Here is a 25,444-nt window from a genome sequence, read left to right as displayed (position 1 = left end):
AACTACGCCCAGGGTTACTTAAAACCATACCAAATCTCTCATCATTGACTGAACATTAAGTTACTGAAAGTTGAACTCACAATTAAAACAGTGGTGAAAAAAGCGCCCTATGCTGCGGAGGCACCGCTATGGGCGGTGGTGGCGTTTAAACAAATAAGCCGGACCATGTCCATTCTTAGATGAACGGAGGGGGGCTGCTCTACAATGGGAGATCTTTATTTGGGACAAAAGTTCATTACTAGATAGAAGGCGGAAAAGATGTTTGACCTGGGTGGGGGGTAGTACCTTCAGTATGCCAAGATCTCAACAATGGCACGTGAGGTGTGGCCTTCGTTCCCGGAGAAACCACCTATTACTGCTACGCTCCAAGCTCTCATGACATTGGCGGGGGGCTGAATGCTGGCATCACATATCTATAAGGCACTGAGAGGAGATTTAAATATGCCTCCGCTCCCTCTTCAGACTAAATGGGATGCGGAGCTGGAGGAGCCTCTGACAGACTCAGAATGGTGAAAGATACACGAAGGGGTTAAAACCATAGGTTCCAATACTAGATTCAAACTTAAACAATTTAATATAGTGCATCGAACTTACCTGACACCAAGTGTACTACACAAAATATACCCGCATCATCCTGCTGGATGCCCTAGGTGCGGGCACGATGATGCCCAGTTTTTACATATAATATGGGGCTGCTCAGAGTTTGGTTCTTTTTGGAGGTTAATACTGGAAACTCTTTGCCGAGTGTCGGGGTGGATACTACCTCAATCTATCAAAGGGGCGTTGCTGGGGCTGCCCCCAGACCCAAAGGGAAAAAGCTTACACGTAAATGTATCCAGTTGGGGTTGGTCTTGGCTAAAATGAGGATAGCAATCAGTTGGATAAGTGCAAAGCCCCCTACAGTGCAGCAGTGGCTGGGTGATGTAAGGGAATGGGCGACAGCTGAACTGGTATGGATGAGGCGGGTCCGAAGGGATGATAAACTAGAAGAGGATGTGATGGCTTGGTATGCCATGATTACGGAGGTACAGGGGGGGGGGGATCGTTCCTCTCCAATACCGGAAGAGCTTAGTAATGGAGAAGTTAACCCTGAGGAGGGAGCCAGGTCCCAGGCCCTGCACACTCTGGCGGTAGTGTAAAAAATTCCTAGTCATACCCAGTATCTGGCTTGCAATCGTAACATCAGGATAGTGTATTTCCTCCAGTGACTGGGGGGAGGGGGTAACAGGGTAGTTAATGTTCTGTTTTGATGTTCTTTTTGGATTCGAGTGATCAGTATAACCTTCAGTACGATGCGATATGTATAAGACACAATGCTGGAGAATTGTGCAGTTCCCTTGTTATTTTAGACTGCTATCTATCCTTGAAAACATATTTTGTCATCTATATCTGTATGATATAAAAAGATATTTCAAAGTGTTATACTGTGATTACAGACTAAACTAACAAAAACATATATTTTTTTTAAAGTTACTGAAAGTTGATTATTATATTTGAAATTGAAATTTATTACAGCTCCATTCTGCCATGGTGGCCAAGATACATTGGCCTGAGGATGAAGGGATGCCAAAATAGGAGGCTTTTGTTGTAAGTGATTGGGACTGCACTGGTCCTCAAATTGCCTTCCCAACTTTTGGGCACTAATAAATGCATGAGTTCAAAAGAAATTAAAACAGCCCTTAATGGCTGGGTCATATGCAATGATTTACAGAGCATTAATTGTGAGATGTTATGTTTTTCTATGTACCCCAATATACAAGAGAGAGCTATGACACAAATGGGTGGGATTGCATGGAGAAGGGTAAATATTTGAAGCTGTTGTACTAAAACAAATAAAAGTATATCTAGAAAGCCTGTTGGGGGGAATGCCACCTGCATGGCACATGTGCTTGTAGCTCTGAGTGACCCAACTTCATTTGATTCAGATTTTTACCGACCCAGTTATCATCCTAATCTAATGTGCGTGGTAATGCCCAGACCTGTCCCTTTTAATGCCAAGGTCCAGAAATGGATCTGTGACCTAGAGAGGCACAACAAGGAGGTTGCACTTACTAGGGGTATCAGGCCCAGCTGCTAAACCTGACAACAATGCCCAGTCCAGAGGTCAATCCTTACCAGTCCCACCTAAGGGACCGGCATAGCACATCAGGGGCAAGAAAGAGCAAGGGCTTAAGACATTTTTGTAATTTTTTTCCAGTGACAATGAACTGGAGAGAGCTGGGGAGTTTCTTCCAGACTATGGAGTCCAGCACCAATTCGCATCAGAAGATTTTAACATTCTCTGGGTCCTGTAGTGGCAAACCGGGAAATAACATATTTGGGTCCATTGGACTTGAAGGCTCTGAAGACTAGAAGTAGGATCTTGAAAAATATTCTTTTGTGGGTAGGTTTTTTAGGGTGGCTAAAGCAGAGCTCAGCTTAGGAAGTTTCAGCACCAATCTTGCTGTAGCATGTTGTACAATCTGTACCTTGTGGATTAGCTGTTTGGGGGAAACAACCTTTACCACGTAGTCGGAACTGTGCATGCCTTTACCACACAGGCAACATTACTACACAAGTCTTTACCACGCAGGATGTTACAATGAATATGTCTTTACCATGCATGATATTACATTCAATTTCATTGTAAAGGCATGATTGGTAAAGGCATATTCGATGTAAAAGTATGTTGTAAGTATTGAAGGTTTTAATTGTTTATAATGTTATATGTATATATGTGTGTGTTTGTGTGTGTGTGTGTGTGTGTATATATATATATACACACATATTTTGGTGAATTATTTATGCACCATATGTAATTCTATAATGCATATTTTGAACTTTAGAACCATGACCCCATTTGGTTTGAACCAATCGGAAGAACTGTACATACACCTGTAAGAAATAAAACAAAGGAACTTTATTGCCCAATGGAGTAACCGAACCGATGCTCATATCAAGTGTGGTACATTGCAGAACGAATGCCTCAAAAATGCCCACCAGAGGGCTAGAAAAAAATGGTTAATTGCCTCAGAATACCCACCGAGGGATGATAGTAACAAGCAGCAATAATAAAAAGGAAAACATGAACGGGAAACAAGATATTGAAGAAATCGCCGTACAATGGACAGGTGTTAATAAACATCATTGAGACAATAAATGTGACAAGCATAGGCCAAACGAAATGGTATATGATGCCACAAAGAGATAATGTTTTAGAAAAAAACCTTTTGGCCTGGGAAGGACTTCATTACCCATAATTCAAGGGAAGTCCTAGGAGGAAACAGGAAATGATGTCATTTTGCTTCTCTCAATTGACTTTATTTAAAAACACAAAATGCAATGGAAGCATGAAAGCTAACAACCGTGAACAAGGTATATGTAGATACCGAAACGCGTTGGTGTATTTTTGGTTTTGCTGTTCAATGGATGGAAAATAAGAAATTGGCAACAAGCTGTTGGAGTGCGACCTTTACTTCCATCGGGAGTCCTGTGTTTAATATATATATATATATTCACTGAAAAAAACATAGGTTTCAGGCACGTTATAGTTAGAAATTAGCATTTAAAAAACCTTAGAAATTCACTGAAAAAACCATTTTTCAGGGACGTTATAATTAGATGGACATTTCACTCGTACAAAACCAGAGAAATTCTGCCGTTATAGTTAGTTCAGCTAACTATAATTCGCGCCCCCGCAATGCACTGCTGATGAAGTCACATATTACATCACTCATGACATGGTCAGTGACATCACTCATGACATCTCAAATGATATCACTGATGACATCATCTAGTGAATGTGTGTTTGTATAAACATTAAATATGTTTAATATATATAGGCCAATGTGTATTGAAGAATGAGTGGGTGTTTAAGTGTCTTAATGGATGATTTAGTAGGTGCATGACTGACTCTATAAGTGAGTGATTAAACGTATCTTACTGAATGCATGGGTTAGTGACTAAACTGTGTGAATGTCTGTATCAGTCTGTCTGTTAGTGTGTAAGTGGCTGCATGGGTTTGTGAATAGCTACATGAGTTTCTATACAGGTTATCGATTGTTTGTCTGAGTATCTGTATGGGAGCATGAGTGTTTGTGTGGGTGGGGGGGGTGACTGTACATAGATGGGTGAGTGGGTGATTCACTGTGTGTATGGATTCAAGAGTGCATCTGTAAAGGTCTGTATGGGTGGGTGATTGTGTATATGGGTGTGTTGGTGAGTGAATGGATGTCTCAATGGTGCATGTGTGAGTGACTACATATGTGAAAGGCAGTATATGTGAGTGTTATAGTATATAAAAGACTATATGTGGGAGTGAGTGATTGTGGCTGTATGGATGAGTGTGTGCTTGATCAGTGATTGTATAAGAGAGTAAGTATGTGTTAGTATTTGTATAAATTAGTGAGGTGGTCAGTGTATAACTGTATAGGTGAGTAAAAAGGTGTGATTGATTCTTTGCATGACTGAGTAGGTGTGTGACTAAGTCTATGGATGAGTGGCGGTGTGTGAGTGTATGTATAGGTATATGAGTGCATATGATAGTGCTGTTTTGATGAGCGACTGCATGTATGAGTTACTGTAAGGGTGAATGAGTGGATGTGTGTGTGTAGACCTAGGAATCACAGAGCGGGTATGTACTAACTGCTATTGGTCTGTCTATGGCTTCGATATTGGTAGTCTGTATTTTAGCGTGGGTGTAAAAAAGGTTTTATTAGGGTGTGAGGAGGTGCATCAGATTCACATGGATGATGTCATCAGTGATGTCATTTGATATGTCATCAGTGATGTCATCAGTGATGTCACTGACCATGTCATAAGTGATGTAACATGTGACGTCATCAGCACTGCATTGTGGGGCAGCGAGTTATAGTTAGCTGAACTAACTATAACGGCGGAATTTCTCTGTTTTTGTACGAGTGAAATGTCTAACTAACTATAACATCCCTGAAACCTATGGTTTTTTCAGCGAATTTCTGAGGTTTTTTAAATGCTAATTTCTAACTGTAATGTGCCTGAAACCTATAGATTTTTTCAGTGGATTTCAAAGGTTTTTTAAATGCTAATTTCTAACTATAACATCCCTATTAAGTCCCCTTGAATCCTGAGGGTCTCTGGGGGCCAACTTGCCCAGCAGGTACCTCCAGTAAGCACCTCAGAGCTGCATTGCAGAGAGGTCCGAGGCCATGCCCCTTTTTACACCACCATGCAAATGTGGCTTCTGGTGCCTGGTGCTCAGAGGATGAAGTCCACTTGTATCCTGAGGTCTTCAGGACACAAGAGGACCTCATTGCTCCACCAGCAATGCACCAGAAGCCGCGTTTGCAGAGTGGTGTAAAAAGGGGCGTGGCCTCAGACCACCTCTCTGCAACGCAGCTCTGTGGCGCTTACTGGAGGTACCTGCTGGGCTAGTTGGCCCCCAGAGACCCTCAGGATTGAAGAGGACTCAATCCCCCAATTTACAACGCACCAGGGGGCACGTTTGCACACTTATGTCAGGCCACGCCCCTCCGTGCACCACTGTGCAAACGCACACCTAGCGTGTTGTAAATTGGGGGATTAAGTCTCCTTGGTGGCCAACTAGTCCACCAGGTACCTCCAATAAGCCCAACAGAGCTGCGTTGCAGAGAAGTTTAAAAAAGGACATGGCCTTTGACCACCTCACCGCAATACTGCTCTGTGGCACTTACTGGAGGTACTTGGTGGGCTAGTTGGCCCCCAGGGACCCTCAGGATTGAAGGGGACTTAATCCCCCAATTTACAAAGTGCCAGGGGATGTGTTTGCACACTTCTTAGGTCAGGGCCCGCCCCCTCTCTGCACCACTGTGCAAACGCACCCCCTGGTGCATTGTAAGTTGGGGGATTAAGTCCCCTTGAATCCTGATGGTCCCTGGGGGCCAACTAGTCCACCAGGTACCTCCAGTAACTGCCACAGAGCTGCGTTGCAGAGAGGTGTACAAAGGGACGTGACCTCAGACCAAACCAGGAAGTGTTGGCAGCCAATCAGAGTGAAGCTCGTGCCCAGGAGTGTTTGCGAACCCACCGCAGCCATAGATATCGAAACTTTTTCTTTTTCTAATTTCTCAGGAACTACTGAACAGATTTACACCATTTTTTTTTTTTAAAAGGTCTATTTCTGAACCAAGGGCTACCTTTTTGCCAAATGTGTTGTAATTCCGTTCAGCAGTTCGGGCTGTAGCTTTGTCTAAAGTTTCCTACAGAAATTAACATGGGGAAAATGTGTTTGGGGACCCCCCCCTTTTTTCTCGGCCCCCGCTTGATAAATCACCTCGAAACTTTCAAGACAGGAGCCGACCAGAGCAGGCCACTAGTTTTGAAAATTTCGTGAAGATTTGGCAGCGGCGCCAAACTTATTGGGAAAAGAAAAAATGCTTTTTGAATAGAAACGAGGTCCTAACTATGACTACCTACTGGTGACCGCCAGTAGGTAATAGATAGATAGATAGATAGATAGATAGATAGATAGATAGATAGATAGATAGATAGATAGATAGATAGATAGATAGATAGATAGATAGATAGATAGATAGATAGATAGATAGATAGATAGATAGATAGATAGATAGATAGATAGATAGATAGATAGATAGATAGATAGATAGATAGATAGATAGATAGATAGATAGATAGATAGATAGATTGCATTTTCTATCCAGTGTTGGGTAATGAAGTTACAATTAACTAAATCTTGTCAGATGCATTTTGTTATTTCAATGCATTCTCTTGTGCCAAGTATGGCAAATTGTTTTTTTTACTATATTATACATTACATAATTTATTTACTATTAATGTTCTGCAAAAGTGATTTCATTTCTCCTCCTTGACCTAAACTATTTGTTTCCTATGTATCTGCACCTGCAGGAACCACTGTTACTTTATGTACAGACGAAGAGATGCCAGTGTGAGTTCTTAGCTGAGCAGGTAACAGAGACTGTAAATATGAGCAAAGACAAACCACAATCCTGCCTTATTTTATTACTAAAACTGTTTTGCCCAAAAGAACTATCTGAATTGATCTACCAGTATCCCACTGGCAACCACTTAGTGAAACACTTGCACTTAACTCAATTTACAGGATGGGGCCATCCTAGATACCGGAGGGACAACGCAGGCGGATGCAGCATTTCAGCATAAACCCAAGGGTGATTTGACCTTCAATCTTATAGCTATCTAAATGTGTAGTATTTCATACCCCTGTGATATTAAAAGTACCTTACTTTCTAAAAAGACAAGCAGTTGGCTGGGCAGTGGTTTATTAGGTTTGCTGGTTGATTGTTGGGTTTTCAGTCATTACCACCCACACTAATTCCCTGTTAAGCCTGGACTGCTCACCCTTGCAACCTGGAGAATCAAGTGTGTTTTGGGTGTACAAGTCACAGTTTGCAGAGTGGTAGAAGGACTGACTCCAGGATACCAGTGGCAATCAATTTCAGCCACCATAGTTCCAGCCCAGTAGCCCCAGTGTACCCTGTGACGTCCCAAATGTGGGCAGAAACGGTCAGTATATAATTTTAATGACACAGGCATAATCCTGTAAAATTCCAGAATTTTACATTATAAGAAACACTGGTAACGCCATTTCACCAAATGCAAACTTTTGTGTAATTTCTGCCTGTCGAAGTCCGGTTTGAGCAGAAAAACAGAGTCAGCCTTTGCAACGCAGCCTTTACAATGCAACTGCTTTACCACGCAGCCTTTACTACTCAGTTAAGTACCCCAGTGGTGCGTGTTTGTACCTTTACCATGCATGCTTTTACCACATAAGTAATGCTTTTTTTGTATTACATTATCATTATGTTATTTAAATAAAAGGCTTTAGGAGTGGGTAGTGGTAAAGGGAGTCAACGGTAATTTTAGGGGTTAGGTGTGGGCAGTGGTAAAAGGAGGTATGGTTAAGGGAGGTAATTTTAGTGTGCGACGTTGGTCGTGGTAAAGAGAGGTAAGGATACATTTAGGGTTTAAGGTTGGTAGTGTTAAAAGGAGATTAGTTGCAAATGAAAAACATGAAGGTTTTAGCGGGTTCGCCATTAAAAAAATACAAATTATACTTACCTTACATACACTTACTATGCATGGTAAAGGCAGCGTCTTTGTAAAGGCTGCGTGGAAAAGGCACACATGCGTAGTAATTGCAGGCGTTGTACTCATAAATTTGCAGAAGATGTCTCCCTGAGAGACATTTTGTACTTATACTAGACTCCTGTGAACTTCAAGTAACGTTTCTATATGAGTTTGAGCCCTTGCCTGAAAAGTCATGCGAGATACTGTACCAAAATATTTAACACACCTCAGGAGCTTTTCCTTATTTACTCAACTATGCTGAATGTGCTATTGGAAGCCCCCACACAAAATGCTACTTACAATGGCGACGGGGTCGTTGCTCCGGGTGGCTGCCAGGCTCAGTTTGTTCACATGGGTGTTGGCCTCCATCGCCTTCGCAAATTCTTTCAGTGTTGGAATCGGAATGTTCTGCAGTTCCAGGAAACACACACTGGGTCATTAAAAAGATTATTGCCAGATTTCTAACATGTGGAGTACAACCCCCAGGCCCTGGTGACATCCAGACTGCACATGGAAGCATTTCCTGTATGGCATTTACCCAGATGCTTTCAAAACAATCACAATCACATTTAGGCCACTATGAACAAACAAAAACAACAATAACACATGTTCTTATTTCATTGTGTTTTTTGCAAACATTCCACAGGCTTTTTTCAGTTTTACGTTCCAACTCTTCAGAGGCAGAGGAGCTGGGAGGAGAGGCCATACAATTATGAGTGTTTTGGGTAAACCTCTGACGAAGCATTATAGTTTTATAATTGTTTTTTTCCCACTCTTTCTGCAGCAGTGTGGGAGTGGGGAGGGGTGGGGGGGGGGGCGACGCTCCTCCACTCCTGTGAAGGAACCACCGCTGGGGCCATCCAGCAAAGATCCGTCAGCCCAATCACACAGGAGCATTATAGGATGCTCATTTTTGGGGCCTGTTAGTGATGTAGGACTAGGTAAGCAAAACGTTTAAGGGATAGGTATATCTTTTCTTCCAACTGCACATTGCAAAGTATATTTACCATTGGCTTTCTTGCCAAAATAAGAAAATTGTTTAATTTTTGACAACACATTTTTGTTGTATTGTAACTCATAATTGTCAGTTTTTGTCATGCATAATCTGATGTGCGGAAAGATACACAAAACAAAATCGAACAATGAAGATTTGGATTTTTAAATATTCTTGGGCTCCAACTGTAAACGTTGTTTCACATTCACTTGTCTCTCAGGTGCACGAAAAGTGCAGCTCAAGTTGTAAATTCCACCTCTTTACTCATCGGCTTGGTGGATTTTGAACCATTGTAGGTATATGACAAAGGGTGGGGACAGTGGTGTACACTGTGCAGTGGTATGCAGTATGTTTTAGGAACGCAGTAAACGCCACAAAGCCGTAAGTTACTAACACACCTTCCAATGGTGTTCTCAAGCAGTCTGAGCACCTGTACTTTGGGCCAAAAAAGTCTGATGTATGTGGGTAAAGTGAGCAAATAAAACACCTAAGTGCCCTCCTATGTCATAGGGGTGTGGAGGAAGGGGTTCTCTACAGGGAAACATACTCTATCTGCTGAGGAAAAAAACTGATACACAAGTAACTGTAAATTCTACTGCTTTATGGTTAGTTGTATCTATTAAAATATATGATTTCAATAGATTTCCAAGTATAGCCCTCAGGATCTTTGGCATTTTCTGCAATGTTAATGCAAATCAAAGGAGTAAATGTGTGATTTGTTAATTTTCTCAAGTCTGCCTGATTGTTTGTGACCGTAGGTCGTAGAGTCCATGAATTGAGGCGGATTGCCCAGCCATGAAAACAGGTGGCACATACAATAATCGTAACCTTGCTTACTGCATGGCCATGTCTGAACTGGGGTGGCAGAGTGGGCTAAAGAACGTGATGGATCAAACCCAGATCTGTTGACTGGGTGTGAGTGTTTGATTGGTTCTGATGCTCCGTCCATCACCACCCCCTTTTGTACCGCTTTGTTCGCCATAAGTTGGCAGGGTATGCTCAGACGTGAGTCCCTTGCTCACTTTGCCACTGGATTCAAGCAAGCCTGGCTGAAGATGGCTGAAATGCCAGAAACCAGTCCTAGGAAGCTTGTTTCCGGTCCAGGGAAGGCATGGCTTGGCAGTTCGGGCTGGACTGTTCCCATGAGGCACAGGGTCAGACTGATTTGCATATGGCCATGTCTGAACTGGGGTGGCAGAGTGGGCTAAAGAACGGTGATGGATCAAACCCAGATCTGTTGACTGGGTGTTAGTGTTTGATTTGTTCTGATGCTCCAACCATCACCACCCCCTTTTGTACCGTACTGCATGGCATGAACTGTGATTCCCATGTAGTATTCAAACCGGTACCTTTATGTTATTAAGATTCACTTCCTGCACACTTGGATCATTGGCTTTTATTTTCTGTAGCGTCTCTTCCACATTGGTGGTATTGGGTGGATCCTCATAAACTGGTTTGACCTTTTCTGCTTTCACGACACCTGCAAAAAGAGAAAATATTATTTAGGGCATTCCGTCTCTTGCTACATAGATCACATTTTCTGCACAATTACATAACCACTATTGGAAAGAAAATTGAGTGCAGTAAATTTGCTTTTTTCTGTGGAGCACCATATTCTTTACCTTTTGCTGGGTCATATGTTTTTGCTGGCTTTAGAACACTTTGCACTTTCCCCTGCTAACCAGTAGTTAAGTGCCTGTCCTCCCCCTTTAAATATGGCTGAATTGGCCTTCTCCTAACTGATATGTTTAACTTACCTATAAAAGCATACTCATAATTGCTATATGTAATTTACCTATAAGTCCCTCATATATTGCACAAGGTGTACCCAGGTCCTGTAAGTCAAATGGCACTGCTAGAATGCAGCATCTATTGAGCCATCACTACACAGACAGTGCATACATGGCTTCAGGCCTACCAGTGTAGCTCGATTGTAGCAACGTAAAAAAACGCAGTTCAACCTATCAAAATAAAGCCTGTTGACAGGTCAAAACCTCAATTTTAAATATTAATAAGCCACCCCTATGTAGGGCTTGTGTCTCAAAAGCAGGATTCAAGGTAGTTAACATTAGGACATATTGAATTATAATGTTAAGATGTCCTCATAGTGTCTACCCCCAAACACTGTTGTTCACTGTGGTCATCCTAGCTGCCCTATGTAGAAAACCAGAGTACATATTAAAAATCCTATGACTGTTTTTCGTAGATTGAACTAGCAAGAAAGAACTATCTGTAATAACTATTACTAATCTAATCAAATGGTGTAGTTGAATTTTAATAAATATTGAACAAAAGTAACTTTTAGAAAGTTACTATTCCCTGCCTGAAGTTCCTGGAGGTTAAATTTGCTTTTGCTCTCCAGCCTCTGCCTGCCAGTAACAAGCATTCAAATAAGTGTGAAACAGGTGTGAAATACCTCAGAAGTGTAAACATAGATGGACCTAGGTGGGCAGAGATGACTCCTTTGAAACCTATGGATTATGCAGAGCTGTTAGCATCTTTTTGACATTACAGTGTCAAATCCTTTTTGAGTGTCAAATTCTGCTTGACAGGTGACACTTGACACTTGGGATGCACTTGAAAGGAAGGGAACAGACTAGCAAGACAATTCTTGTGTATCTGCTGTCTGGCTGCTGATGAACCCTGTTTTGTTCTGCCAGACTACTGTCTCCGGGCTTATTGGGGGAACAGTGGCTGTTTCAAACTGGAAATGATGTTTGATATGGGAGGCCACTAGGATTACCATAGTACTGTCCCAACAAACACATCTAGGCCTCAGAGCCCAAGTTTAAAGTGACTGACACCTTTGGCTATATTGCAAATGTTCAAAGTGGGGAGAGTTGTCCCCAGAAACTATTAACCTATTGGTTTTGGGCGTGCCCATGAGTCATTTCAATCCACTATCCTGTGCCAGGCTGAAATGTAGCACTCCAAGGCACCCACTTCAGAACACTGTTGGACCTGAAGAAGAACAGAAGAGGACTGGACCTGCTGTCTGTGACCTCAATGGAGCCCCAAAATACTGAACATCCTCTCTCTTGTACCCAGGACAAAGAAGTATACTCCAAGGGTCATACGGCTGACCTCCTATTCAAGCTGCAGGCATATAACAAGCTACAAGAGACATTTTGTGCAACTGCCCAGCTGATCAGTGGCAACTGGACCTGGACTGGAGCCTATTGTTGGCCTCTGCCTGACAACCTTTGAGTTTCTAAGTGCCTCCTCTGAGGTCCTGGGGGCTTCAGAAGTATATTCCTGTGGTAGACTGGAACTCAAAGGACTAAAGTCAGGAGGTATATCTTTGACCAGGCGAACCTGGTTGGTGTATCCAACCCGTGCACAATCGCAGCCAGCATCAGATTGGGCCTAAGTCCTGGTCTTCTGTGACATGAACTATCATTGGCATTTAATGCTTTTTGGCACTATTTCTACCTAAACCTATAAAATTTCATATATATGGATTTTTGCCATTTTGGTGTATTTTTATTTGCTAAAATGTTCTTGAGTTTTCTAATTTAATTTTTGATTTTTTTTATTGTTTTGCACTTTGACTTTATTACTATTTTGGTGCTACATAAATATTTTACACATTGCCCTAAGTTAAGCCTGTCGGCTAAGTACCACATCTACTAGGGGGTTGAGTTTAGGACACTGTAGTAATTTAAAGGATTCGTCCTGACAAGGGTTGTTATTATTCTTTAGGTGAGTAGTCACCCACCCCAAGGCATAACTCAATTTCTTATAGTAAGCATCATATCAGTCACTAATCAGGCTCCACAAATATACTTAGACCGAGCAAGCATGTTTGATCTTGGGTTGTAACTGAGTTGGTGGGCTTCCGATAAATGTGTTGCGTAGTGGCGACAACTGCAAAAGGTGTGTTTTTGACTATGTTTTTTTTATGCATGAGTGACTGATTGGTTTATATGTTTATAAGCTGCACTGTTAACCCCCAAGAATGGTCTAGCACTAGTCAGATTGCAGTAAGACAATACATAGGTCTCTTTATGGGTGTTTCACCAGAATATCAAGTGCAGAATATGGTCCTGCAAACAAACACATAAATGGTGGTCCTCTTATAATGTTATAATGCAGCTGTTGGACTTGGCCCTTTCTGCAGGGTCATCTCCAAACATTTAGTCATCACCCTCCTGTATTCTGAACCTGTTTTTGTTTAGTTTTTGGACTTTCTGCACTTTACCACTGCTAACCAGTGCTAAAGTACGTGCGCTCTCTCCCTAAAACATGGTAAAATTGGCTTACGCCCATTTGGCACATTCAATTTACTTGTAAGTCCCTAGTAGAGTGGTACTACATGTACTCAGGGCCTGTAAATTAAATCCTACTAGTGGGCCTGCAGCACTAATTGTGCCACCCACTTAAGCAGCCTGTTTAAACATGTCTCAGGTCTACTTTTGTATCCTCTGTGTGCAGATTTAAACTGCCATTCCGACAGTGCAAAATAAACCTTTTGCAAGGCCTAAATGTTCCTTTTTTTATACATATAAATAACCGCTTGAGGACGCCCTAAACAGCCCAAAGGGCAGGTTGCAGTGCATTAAAAAAGTTAGACATGTACTTTATATGTCCTGGTAGTAAAAAACTATTACATTCATATTTTAATACTGCAAGGCCTACCCCTTCCATAGAATAACATTGGATTGTCTTATTACATTTAATAAGTGCCATCTTTGAAATGGTAAGATGTAGGGATTTCTCGTTTGGTGGCAATTCTAAAAATGCACTTCCAGAAAGTTTACATTTTCTTGTCCTAACCATTTTGTGCCTGCAGCCTGCATCCTGGGTCACACAACTGGGTGTAGCTGGCAATTGGTCTTTGTGTATTACTCCCAGACAGTGAGACAAAGGAGCATAGTTTTTGGCAGGATGGACCATCTCTGACTTGATGAGGGAGAGGAGCTGTCACTCAACACACTTGCACATCACAAGTCTCTGCCTGAGCACACTAACAAAGGGTTTGACACTAGTCTATTGTGACCCCAGACAAGGTGGAGTAAGGGCAGGGAGGCAGGAAATTCCACGCTCCTCTGTGGGTGGAAACTTCCATAGATCTCTCCTACTTCAAAGTGGGCACCAGGTTTAAATAACTGACCCACAGACCCAACTCTACAATACACCTTAGAACCTGTGAAAGACTCAGAAGGACTGCTGTGCTGTTCTGCAAGAATGACAGCTATTCTCCTGCCCTGCTGCCAGAGTGAAAGGACTGGACCTGCATCTAGATCCCAGGACCATCAGAGTGACTCCAAGGGCTAGTTGGTTGGCCTCCTGATCAGAGTCTCAGGGACAGAAAACTCTCCAACCAGCTTGAAACCAGCACCTGGACTCTGTCTGATTCCACCCCAGTCCTGGACCCGTGGAAGTGTGCTTGACGGTGCCCTGCCAGCCCAGCTGGGGCAGAATTGACGCAGCGGGATGCATCTCCTTGTAGCTGCACTTCGGAACCCGCAATGAGCAACACATCCTTGACGCAGGACCTCTCATCACAGCCGGCAACCTCCTCAGAACACCAGCTGTGTGACATATCCTTGACACAGGCCTGTGCATTGCAATTATCCTCAACAACGATGTAGGACTTTGCACCGCAGCTTCTTCAGACCTTCCGCTGCGCAACGCATTCTCAACACAGGCCTTTGCATCGGACGCCCTCATCCACAGCATCCTCTGCATTGAAGCCCCACAGCTTTCTTAAGGTACTTTGTTCAGCGGTCCTGACTTGGTCAGTGTATCTGACCCAGGCTCTACTGCGGTTCGCCTAAACTTGTGACTTTGTCCAGGTCCGTTGCGACCAGATAACCACAGTTGGCGCTTTGTGTTTCTAGGCACTATTTTTACTTAAAACTTTGAAATTGCATATCTCTGGTTCCACTGATAGAGTTTTTGCCATTTTTGTCTCCTACAATTGATTACATTATACTCTGTTTTTCTAAATTAGTGTGATATTTTTCTTGTGTTGTGTTTTTACTTTATTACTGTTTGAAGTGCTGCATAAATACTTTACATATTGCCTTTAAGTTAAGCCTCACTGCTTTGTACCAAGTTACTAGGGGGTTAAGCACAAGTTAATTTGGAGTTCGTTTGTTCTTCACCCTGATAGAGATTGTGGTTGCTGCTTGAGTAGGGTTTCATCCTCCTCAACCAGTAACCCTATTTCCAGCCATGTATGTGCACATTCATGGAGGCAATCTTTTAATGATATGATTGTTTATAAAGCATAGAAAAGGCTATTGCAAGATGACCAACAAGCACATGCATGAAGCAGCTCAATAGTAGATATGGGCGGAACTGGCAGGGCCCGATTTACAAAGGGCCTCCGCACTCATGGCGGGAACTCTGTACTGCAGTTGCCCATTGCAGCGATCCCTCCACGAGTGCGGGGCCCCACCACGAGTGCAGACACCCTTTGTTTAATCAACCCCGCAGAGTTTCACTCTACAGAATTCCGTGGAGTTGCATAAAAACTCAGTGAGATCATGAATGTTCCGCCAATGGGTAGAAATATGCATGTCGCACTGTTCACACTGCAGTTTAGTGCCAGTAGTGCAAGCAGTGCTGAAAAATCAACACAAACGGCACTAGGCAGTGCGCAAGAGCATACGGCGATTGTAGTTGATTTTGCTGCAGAGATTGAGTAGAAAATCTATTAGAGCAGCAGACAATCTACTTGAGAAGCAGCCTTCTCACCGCGACCACTTCCGACTCCATTTCTGGAGCCTCGCAGGGGAAAATTACGCCATGCAACGATTGGCGGAATTTGGCCGGAAATCCGCATTACCCATTTCGCTTCACCCCTATTTAGCAAAAACCTGGAAACCATAGTAAATAAACAACTCTCCCTCTACTTGGAAACAAATTCAATCTTGGACCCTTCCCAATCAGGTTTTGGAGTGTCCTATAGTACTGAAACTGCACTGATGGCGGTGCTGGACACCATCAGACTCTGGCTTGATGACAGTCTTCCTGCCATGCCAATATTACTTGACTTATCCGCAACATTCAACACCATGTCTCATTCAATCATGGTCAAGAGACTCACTGAGATTGGTGTCGGCGGGCAAGCTTTAGGGTGGCTCCAAAACTTCCTTAGTAATAGGATGCAGACATTACACATGGGACCAAGGGTTCTTGATTGAGCCACACACTCTTTAATAGATATGTAGTCCCACTAGCTCGAGTGGTAAGTTCTTGTGGCTTTGAAGTCATCTCTTGTGCAGATGACACTTAATTCATCATCTCCATAGGTCCTAATCCTGAATCTACAAAACATAGATGTGGGGCATGCATGAGGAAAGTTGCTTCCTGGATGTCCCTAAATTGCCTTCAGCTGAACAGCGACAAGATCTTGCTGTTCAGCATGGCCCACTCATACTGCTCGGATGAGTAGTGGACGCCCAAACTGGGTGTCATCGATAAAAAGTAGTCAAAAATCTTGGCACCTTGATTGCCGAAAACCTCTCCAAAGGAGAGCAGGTAAGCTCTACTTGTAGCGTTTGTTTTGGAATCATGCGCATGCTTGGAAAAGTTTTTTAGTGGTTACAATTACATACCAGAAGAACTCTCACCCAGGCTCTAATCGTCAGCCGCCTGGATTATGGAAACACTCTTTTGGTTGTAGCAAATTAGTCTCTTCTATCTATGCTTCAAGTGGTCAAAAATACTGCTGCTTCCCTGGTCTGCAAACTCCCCTTTCTCCCAGTCTCCATCAGCACCCACTTTAAAATCTCTTCCAATCAGGAACGCTCTATCTTCAAACTCCTGTACTTAGTGCATAAATCCTTGTCTGGCAAGGTTCCTATATATTTTCAAAATAAACACCGCCCATGTTTTCCTACCAAAAATTGGAGATTGAAAGACCAGCTCTTGATCTGTACCTGGCATATTCATGCAGCCAAATATGGCAGCCTTCTTTTTACTATCTCAGCCCACGTATACTACCTCTTCATGTACGACCTTCACAAAACGCTACAAAACGTATCTTTTCTAATATGTGAGTTTTCTAACTTTATTATTCGTCTGGCTTGCGTAGCAGCGCGGGCGATTCACTGCGCTATATTGAGTCTTTATAACATAACAAGAGTAATGTGGAGTTGCCAAATTCCACCAATTTCACGGGTAGAATGAAACATTCCACCCACCCCTACTCAACAGCCATCTTGAAAGAAATACAAATTGGCAAAGTCATCGGTCATTTCCAGGTATTAAAGTTGAGACCTATTCGCTTTGCAAATGCTTGTTTTGTTTAGGTAGGCGCCTAAAGAAGGAATTTGTGTTTGTATTCTAAATTCCGAATGGATACCACAGAGTAACTGCCGTGAGGCTCCTGAATTCTATTTTCCAATTTGAAAAGCAGCTATTATTATCACATTCATTGTTACTCTTTTCCTAGTACTTAGGAGGGTGGAAGACGGAATTGGTCCTGCAGTGACTGAAACGGCAAACTAATGATTACACACACACCCTTTAACACCCCCAAATTGACTACTTTGTACTTAAGCATCTGGCCTTCAGGTTACACACATCTATTACAAGCTGATCATATGGTATCAGCACTAAAGTGTCACTCACTGCATGGTACAGGTCTAATAGCCGGGTACAGAGCAAGAGCTGGTCTTTCAATCTCCTTTTTATTTCTTCAGTAGTCTATAGAAATAGAAGAAGATACAGTTATCCTTTACTATTTGTTGTACTACCAGCCCTTCTTCCATTTCCAAAAACTGTAATGGACATAAAGGAGGGACTGTGGTTCGCTCTCATAGACGCCACGCGCACTCCTATCCAGGTAGTCCTAATATAGACAGACAGATGAGTAAGGTAAGGCCTTCATTCCTAGCCCACACCTTCTCCTCACTCTACCTGAACTCTGATAAAAATGTGGGCACCGGTACTAATTTTATCACACAAAAAGCATTGTGCTCAGACCTGGGTTCAGTGCAGGATGCAGCTATAGCCCTTTGAATGTCTCATTTATCAGATATCAATGATTGCGGCAGTCGAGAATACTGGAGCACTGTCTGGAATAGTGGAGTATGTTGCAGCTGGGAATATATGTGCCTTGTGAATGTTTTGTGAATCTCTCATACAGGGATATCAATGGATAGTGGAAATCAAAAAGAGATTACTGAGAAAGCTCTGTAGATGTCTTAACAGTACAACAGGTTTATGGAGGGGTCAGTGCCATGGTGCATTGTAAGAGCTATTTTAATATGTCAGTACTCTCAGGAGATATGTATGATGTGATGTGGTGGGTGTTTAGCTACAGTGCAATAGTCTTGTGGTTGTCTCGATCTCGGAATAATGGCCCCATGGAGCAGGTCAATAAAATGGTGCACAATGAGAGCTCTGTGAATATCTTCATACTGGGGCATCACTGCATGGTGCAAGTCAGTATAGAGGTACTTTGTGACAGTACTGGGATGCAAGCGCACTGTGCAAGCCCAACCTGAGGATATTGCGAGATGTGGATGTCTCTGCACTGTTATATACCAGTGCATAGAGAGATGTATTGTGATTCATTACTTGAATGAGACCAGTGCACAATGTAGTGGTAATCTGTAAAAGATATGAGGATGCCTCAGTAATGTTATAGTAATGTATGACAGGGGTTGTAGGCTGGAATATTACTGGGGTGGTGGTGAATGACAGAACCCTTGAGATGGCTCTTTGCTGTGCTAGCAGTGCATGGGGAATGTCAAGACCTGTGAATGTCTCTGCACTGAAATAACAGTGCGCTGTGCTGTTCAGAATAGACATATTATGTATGTTTGCATGTTGTAAATCCGACGATTTTAGAAAGTCCACTGAAGAAAAGTCAGAAATTCTCTCTTCTAGGATTACTCGTATATTCTAAACTAAATGCTGACTTTTCAGGGCTTCACAAGCTATCCCTGGAGTACTCTTGGACAATTATAATAGTCAAAGAATTTCCAGCGTACTCCAACTCTGTCATAGACAGAATTTCTACTAGGTGGAAACCTGTGCACATGAAAACTTGACTCTGATATGCACTTGCACATTTAACTTCTCATTTTCTCATGTGGGAACCATCCCTCCTATACTTCCAATAAATGTAGAAACGTTCACTCCACATTCCCACCCTGGAAACACACTTACTCTTGTCCTTGAAAACAGGACATATGCAAACTATTCAGGAAGAGGAAATAATCTGCAAGAAGTGTGTGAATATTATCAAATATTCAAGTTTGTAAGGTAAAATCTCAATTAGTTGCTTACAAACCATATCCTAGCCCCAAATATGTGTATATAGAAATGCCTCCATGCTGGCAGAATATTTGTATTTACAATTTCCATTTGTAATCGAAAAAGTCTGCCATTCCCGATTATGTGTATTACAACAGTGATATTTCCATTGCAGATGTGTTTGGAGTATTTAACTACACACTTTAATTAAAGCTAGGAGCACAATTACCTTTGAGACTTTGGCCTTATGGGAGGTTTGAAAATGTCTCAGCACTGGGAGATCAGAGAAAGTTGAACCCCAAAAAAGAGGGACACTGTGAACCTGTGTAGAGGATTTCGTTTCTAAAATGATACCTGTATGTATTGACTACGGATGTAATTTACCATAGGTTCAATTGCAATATTCTTCCATTTTTAGGTGAACAATAAAAATAAATGTTATATTTATTAATGCTATGAACAATGTGTGTTACTTTCCACAATACCGAATACTCAACTGTTCCTAATCCCCACACCCTTTGTCAAATCTATTCAAGCTTTATCCGGTATATAGGAATAGATCCATAAAAGCATTCTACAGAAAAAAAAGTTAATACATCACAAATTTTACAATAATCATAATTAATTTCCCAATAATACATTCTCCTTTGAACATTTTCACCCTGATTAGTTTGCTTACGACACTTTTTCCACATTAATGTAAATACACCATACCGATCAATTTTTCGAATCATCGCATTGAGCAATAAAAATTAAAGTGCATACAGTGATTTTCTTATTTAAAAAGAATCAGATTTCCAAATATGAAAATGTACAATCTATTCTATTTCATAAGTTCAAAGATACCAGATATATTAGTTCCTTCCTTCGCTTGATGGCCAATTGAGTAAAAACAATAAACGAATTACATATCGATACATTTTCCAAATTACGAATTTGATAAAAAGCGGTTTTATAGGAGTACAATCTATTAACAATAAAAAGTGGGCGTAAAATTAATTTCCTAATATCCCTATAAAAATTGCAAAACAGTAGAAAGTGCAAAGTGCTTTAGGTGGATTTACCATCACACGGGCACTTAGGTAAATTTGCGCTCCACCTGCCCATCTTAGGGAATGCTATCTGGTAGTGGAGCGTGCTCAGCCTTAGTCTTCTTAAATAAAATAAGTGTTGAACATTTCTGATAAAAATAGGATATGGCTGGGTACCCGGTGAAAATGGCCCTTCACAGTACGATCTAACACATGATTTCGTACTCGTCGCCACTTCCCTCATTTTTTCCCTAGATTTCAAAAAGTCTCCTTTTTAACTCCCCCTTGCTATACGTCTGACTACTCGCAGGGTCTTTAAAATCAGTTGCCACATTACACTCGATTAAAAGACTATGAATATATTGTAGCCATGGTATTTTCCTTAGATGATCAAGTGTGAGGCAGTCTCGTATAATTTCCTTAGTAAAATGTGTTCAATCCTTTGTCCAAATTAGATACCACAGTACAAGGGCAGACATGCTAATCAGGTCACTAAGATATGGTACATATGTCTCCCTATCGACAATAAAGGTAGCCGTGGAGTTTGGAACTGATAAAACTTTTCTTAAAAATTTATTTTCCAGTGTTTGTAATAAGGAAGTGTCTGCCATACCCCATAGTGCTCCGCCCTAACATACCCCTGTTATACACTTACTCCCATATAATTTAAACATTTCTCATACTGGCTTATTGCCTATTTTTGGGCAGAATCTAAAGATAGCCTAGCTTGTCCTCAGAAATTTCAATTTGCAAGAGTTGATATGTGCGCTCCATGTACCTTTACAGTTAAAAAGTAACCCCTGATAAGAAAATGTAGATGTCCTTTCAATGGGTACTCCGTCAACGTAGTGGGTTCTACTCTTAGTTTTACTTTTCCCACACATCATGAACAAGGTCTTAGTCAAGTTTATCGATAGATCTTTATCGGACATCAAATTTGTAAAGTTGTCTATCAGGAACTGAAGGCCATTTGCAGTCCTAGAGATCAGGACTGCATCGTCAGCATATAATAAAACTGGGGTTACGCGCTTGCCGACGATAGGAGCATCAGCTTTCAAACTCTGAAATAAAAAATCACCACCATTGATATATAGTGAAAATAAAAGGGGAGCAAGGACGCAGCCTTGTCTAATCCCTCGGGTTACTTTAAAGTGTGCAGTGCATTCCCCATTCTGCCCATTTTGTCTCTTTGATGTTAGATGAACATATATCTTTGATAATAGACTAATAATATTATGTGATCACTCATCCCTTCCAGCGTGTGCCATAACTTGGCATGGCTTACTAAATCAAATGAGCTAGAGTGGTCAACAAAGCAGAGATGGATTAAACGCTCTTTAGCAAGGGTGTATTTCCCTATAAGCAATGGATTAAACGCTCTTTAGCAAGGGTGTATTTCCCTATAAGCAATTCGAGATTAACGCACTGCTCAACCGTTCCGATGCCCCTTCTGAAACCATACTGGGCTTTAGTTAGGATGTTTTTATCTTTGACCCAGCCTTCTAATCTGGCTAAAACACATTCTGCCCATAAGTTTAAAAGTGGAATCAAGAAGGGAAATCGGACGGTAACATTTTGCGCTAGCTCTATTGCCTTTTTTAAAAATAGGGACGATCGCACTTTCGGCCCAAGTTGCAGGCAGCACTCCATCAATAATTGCATCAAAAAGATTGACTAAAATAGGAGACCACAAATCTGCATTATGTTTAAAAATATCTCTGGGGACCCCATCCGGACCAGCAGCCTTCCCACTTGCACTGTTATGTCAGGCAGTTTTAATCTTATCTACAGTGATCGATTCTATTTTACTAATTTTTAATAGGATAATATTACAGTTTTCATCCGTTTTGGTGGTTTGTTTAGTGGATTAAAAATATTTTCAAAGTACACACTTTGTCATACTCCTCACTTAGGTGGGTGCACATAATGCTTCATTGGAAATGACAGAACTGGCTCATGCTTATAAATTTCATAAGGTGCAAACAGCCAACGCTTAGGTGGTCTCTTGGCACTGGGGATTGAAACCACGAAAGCATTTCCTAGCCAAATAAAACAAAAGCTTCTGGAGTCAGACTTCAGCATTAAAGGTAGGTTTCTAAGGCCCACCTACATTGACTTATGTTTTCAATTTCTCTTAAAGTAAGAGGAAGAGAGTTCCACAGTTTGGACGCCTACACAGAAAATGCACAGTCACCCCATGTTACTTTTCTACATTTAGTGTCTGAAAAAAGAACTTTATTGGCTGATTTCAAATTTCTCACAGGCCTGTATCTTTTAGAGAGTCAGAACCTTGGCCATTTTTAATACACAGCTGCACACGCATACATAAAGGTTTAAAATGGGTTTGTCACTTGACAGGTAGCAAATGTAAAGCTTGTCTTGCTGGAGAAACATGATCATTGAGAGGCCAAACTGATCAGCATTCTGTTGTCTCCATTCTGTAGTGTCTGTAGCATCAACAACAGCCTTTCCTGCCCACTTAGAACACTGAAGTCATGACAGCTCCATTGAAAGCGATGAGCAGCAGCGGCTATAAACACTGCCGTAGGGTCATTGTGGTCAACATGGCAATGTCCTAGTGTCCAGCCTCTGGCTTTCCGCTGCCCCTCCTCCCCTCAATATATGTGGACTGAGCAGCAGAATGAGAGGCAGAGGCTGGGGTCGAGGGGCAGGGCAAACACTGACACTTCGGCCCCCTCCCCTTCCATGGGTCACAGTGTTCCTGGGGCCGTGAAAGGAGGGTAGGATAACCCTCTGGTTCTCTGCCTCTCCCATGTCTCCACTGTCTCCTGCCTCTCCCTTGGCTCCAGCAAAAGAAGAAAAGAGATTGGAAGAGGCAAGTGGAAAAGAATCGGGAGGTGACTTCTACTATCACAGCCCTTTCCGTCCACGTTCAGTAGTGGTTGCCTCAGCCATGCACTTGGCAGTAACTGTCAAATATACACACCAGGCTGTGTCCTAGGCCTTCGGCGCTCCAGGTGGTTTAAAACTTCTTGTGTCTTCCAGGAGCTGTTTTTTATTAGAACATTTACCTTTCAAGTGACGGAACATTCCAATAACGTCAATGCCTGCCAGAGCATGCTGTAATGTCCTTTAATTATCGTCCTAGCCTGCTGCGCAAGGCTAATACCGCGCGTGATATTTCCAAATCAATCCAAGTTAGGACTAATTGTCGGAATAACTTTTACCTTTTGGGTAAAACTCTGACAACGTACTCTCTGTAGGAGGTGCGGAGGATGAAGACCGGCGCTCACTCCTTCACTGCCCTTGTCTCCATAGTAAATCACATGTCATCCATATACATCGGTTCTTGACTGTTTATTCATTTATAGAGCTCACGTTCACCAGATTGTTTTTTTGTTCTAAGCTTGTGACAGGTTGCCACCAGTGTTGGGCAGTGGCCTACAACTTTCACAGTTTCACCAATGAGAGACAAGGCAGCGCCTTAAGGAATAACACATTTAAGCTGCTTCCTGGTTGAGATCTACACTGGAAGTCTGAAACTTCTGGGCTACAGCTGAGCCCCGTCAGGCCAGGGCAGAGCATCCGATGCCACGCTCCCATGATCTATCAAGCAGGATATTGTGGTTGGTGATGGTGAAGGCGGCTGACACACCTGACAGATGGCAGCTGCAGCAGGCCCTATGCAATGGAATGGGTGAAAGCCCACCGGATGGTCAAGCAGTATACGATGGGCGTCTACGTACATCTGAAGTTGTTTCCCAGCTGTTTGCTTAAGGACTTTCAAAGTATATGGGGGATTTTATATGGAGTGTAAGTCCCAGGCTCAGCAGGTTCTACCTTCGGATTTTGTAATCAGCAACACTGTTGTTTTAAAACTAGATGGAACTGGTACCAAAGCAAGAAACACATTCACTGTGAAGAACGAGCACAGCTGTTGGAAGCAGCACTATCTCCTTTTAGATTGTAGCTGGACAAACATGAATTAACTTAAAGTTTTACGATTGTTCATTGACTGTGCAGTCTCAGAGAGAGAGATTGGAGTAAATATGGGTTCAGGTTCCTCTTTTCCAATAAGGGATCAGTGCTTCCTGAACTCAGATGATTCTGATCAGGTTCATGATGTACATATGAATTTGAAAAATTGCAAATTTTTTAGAAACATTTTAGGTTGGGGGATACTGACATTCTCTAAAATATGCCACTGTCAATACTTTGTATTCTTGCTTTGTGGAAAATTTCAATTTTCTACTGAACGGATTACATTTCCGGGTAATGTTAAACTTTTGTGTAATGTACTATTTTTCCAGTGCTTAATTTGTACAGGTAGTTGCAGATGGTGGGCACACACCCTCATTTTTGAGTACTGAGTATGTGTCACCATCAGCCCTTGACCAAAAGCAAAAGAGACAAAGGGAGAAAAGGGAGAAAGGAGGAGGAATGGAAAAATAAGAATGGAGTGACAGAGGGAGAAAGCAGGGATGAAAAGGAACCTACAAGAGTGGTGAAGGCGCAAGAGGAGGAAGGTGGTGAAAAAAGGGACATGTTGTGGAAACCAGACTAAGCAACATCCGCATTCAACAGCACGCGGAAGGTGCTTTAAGAAAAACGCTGGGCCCCAGGATCTATTTTATTATAAACTCAGTACTGCTTTTTCACCATGGTGTGAATTGTAAAACCAAGTAAATTGTAGAGCTTCCTAGTTTAGAGGCTAAAGTTAATCTTGCCAGGTGATCTGTAATTCACTCTACTTGAAGGTATCTGTACCATCTCAAATACACTGGCATGGGTTACAATGAATACATGTTATTACATTTCTCTTTTATAGAGCGCTTTGTGATTCGTACAGGTGCCCTGGCGCTATAGATAAAAAAAAAATCATCAACTCAAATGTCATAAACCAAAGTCAAAGGGTGTCTGCTTCGGGAGCGCGTCACAGACGCAGGACACTAAGATAGCAAGAAGGCAGAAGAAATGTTCTGCTAAAATCTAACAAACCTTCCTTGCGGTGAATAAAGCTATATTTAATTGAAACCAGGTGAGGACTGAATGAAAGTGATTTTGTAAATGAAAGAGATGAATTAATGTTTATAGATGTAAATCATGAATATAAATTAAGTTACTCATTATATATACTAACTGCACCTGTTTCAACATGGCAAGAGACCTGCCATTCACT

The 25,444-nt window shown here is 42.0% G+C and overlaps 1 protein-coding gene across 2 annotated transcripts in view; it reads right to left on the bottom strand.

Moving 5' to 3' along the window:
* Positions 1 to 25,444, bottom strand: part of TMOD2 (tropomodulin 2) — a 338,026-nt gene that overhangs the window by 54,619 nt on the left and 257,963 nt on the right. For both annotated transcript variants that reach the window (XM_085644184.1, XM_085644185.1), the window contains exons 6-7: positions 10,405 to 10,535; positions 8,362 to 8,469 (exon numbers count right to left, since the gene is read on the bottom strand). In XM_085644184.1, the coding sequence (XP_085500310.1) occupies positions 8,362 to 8,469; positions 10,405 to 10,535 (239 nt within the window). The remainder of the gene's footprint in view (positions 1 to 8,361; positions 8,470 to 10,404; positions 10,536 to 25,444) is intronic.

This window comes from Triturus cristatus, chromosome 3_1 (genome assembly GCF_964204655.1).
Source record: "Triturus cristatus chromosome 3_1, aTriCri1.1, whole genome shotgun sequence".
Lineage (NCBI taxonomy): Eukaryota > Metazoa > Chordata > Amphibia > Caudata > Salamandridae > Triturus > Triturus cristatus.
Note: the sequence above shows the minus strand (reverse complement) of the source record. Positions and strands in the feature narration are given on the sequence as shown.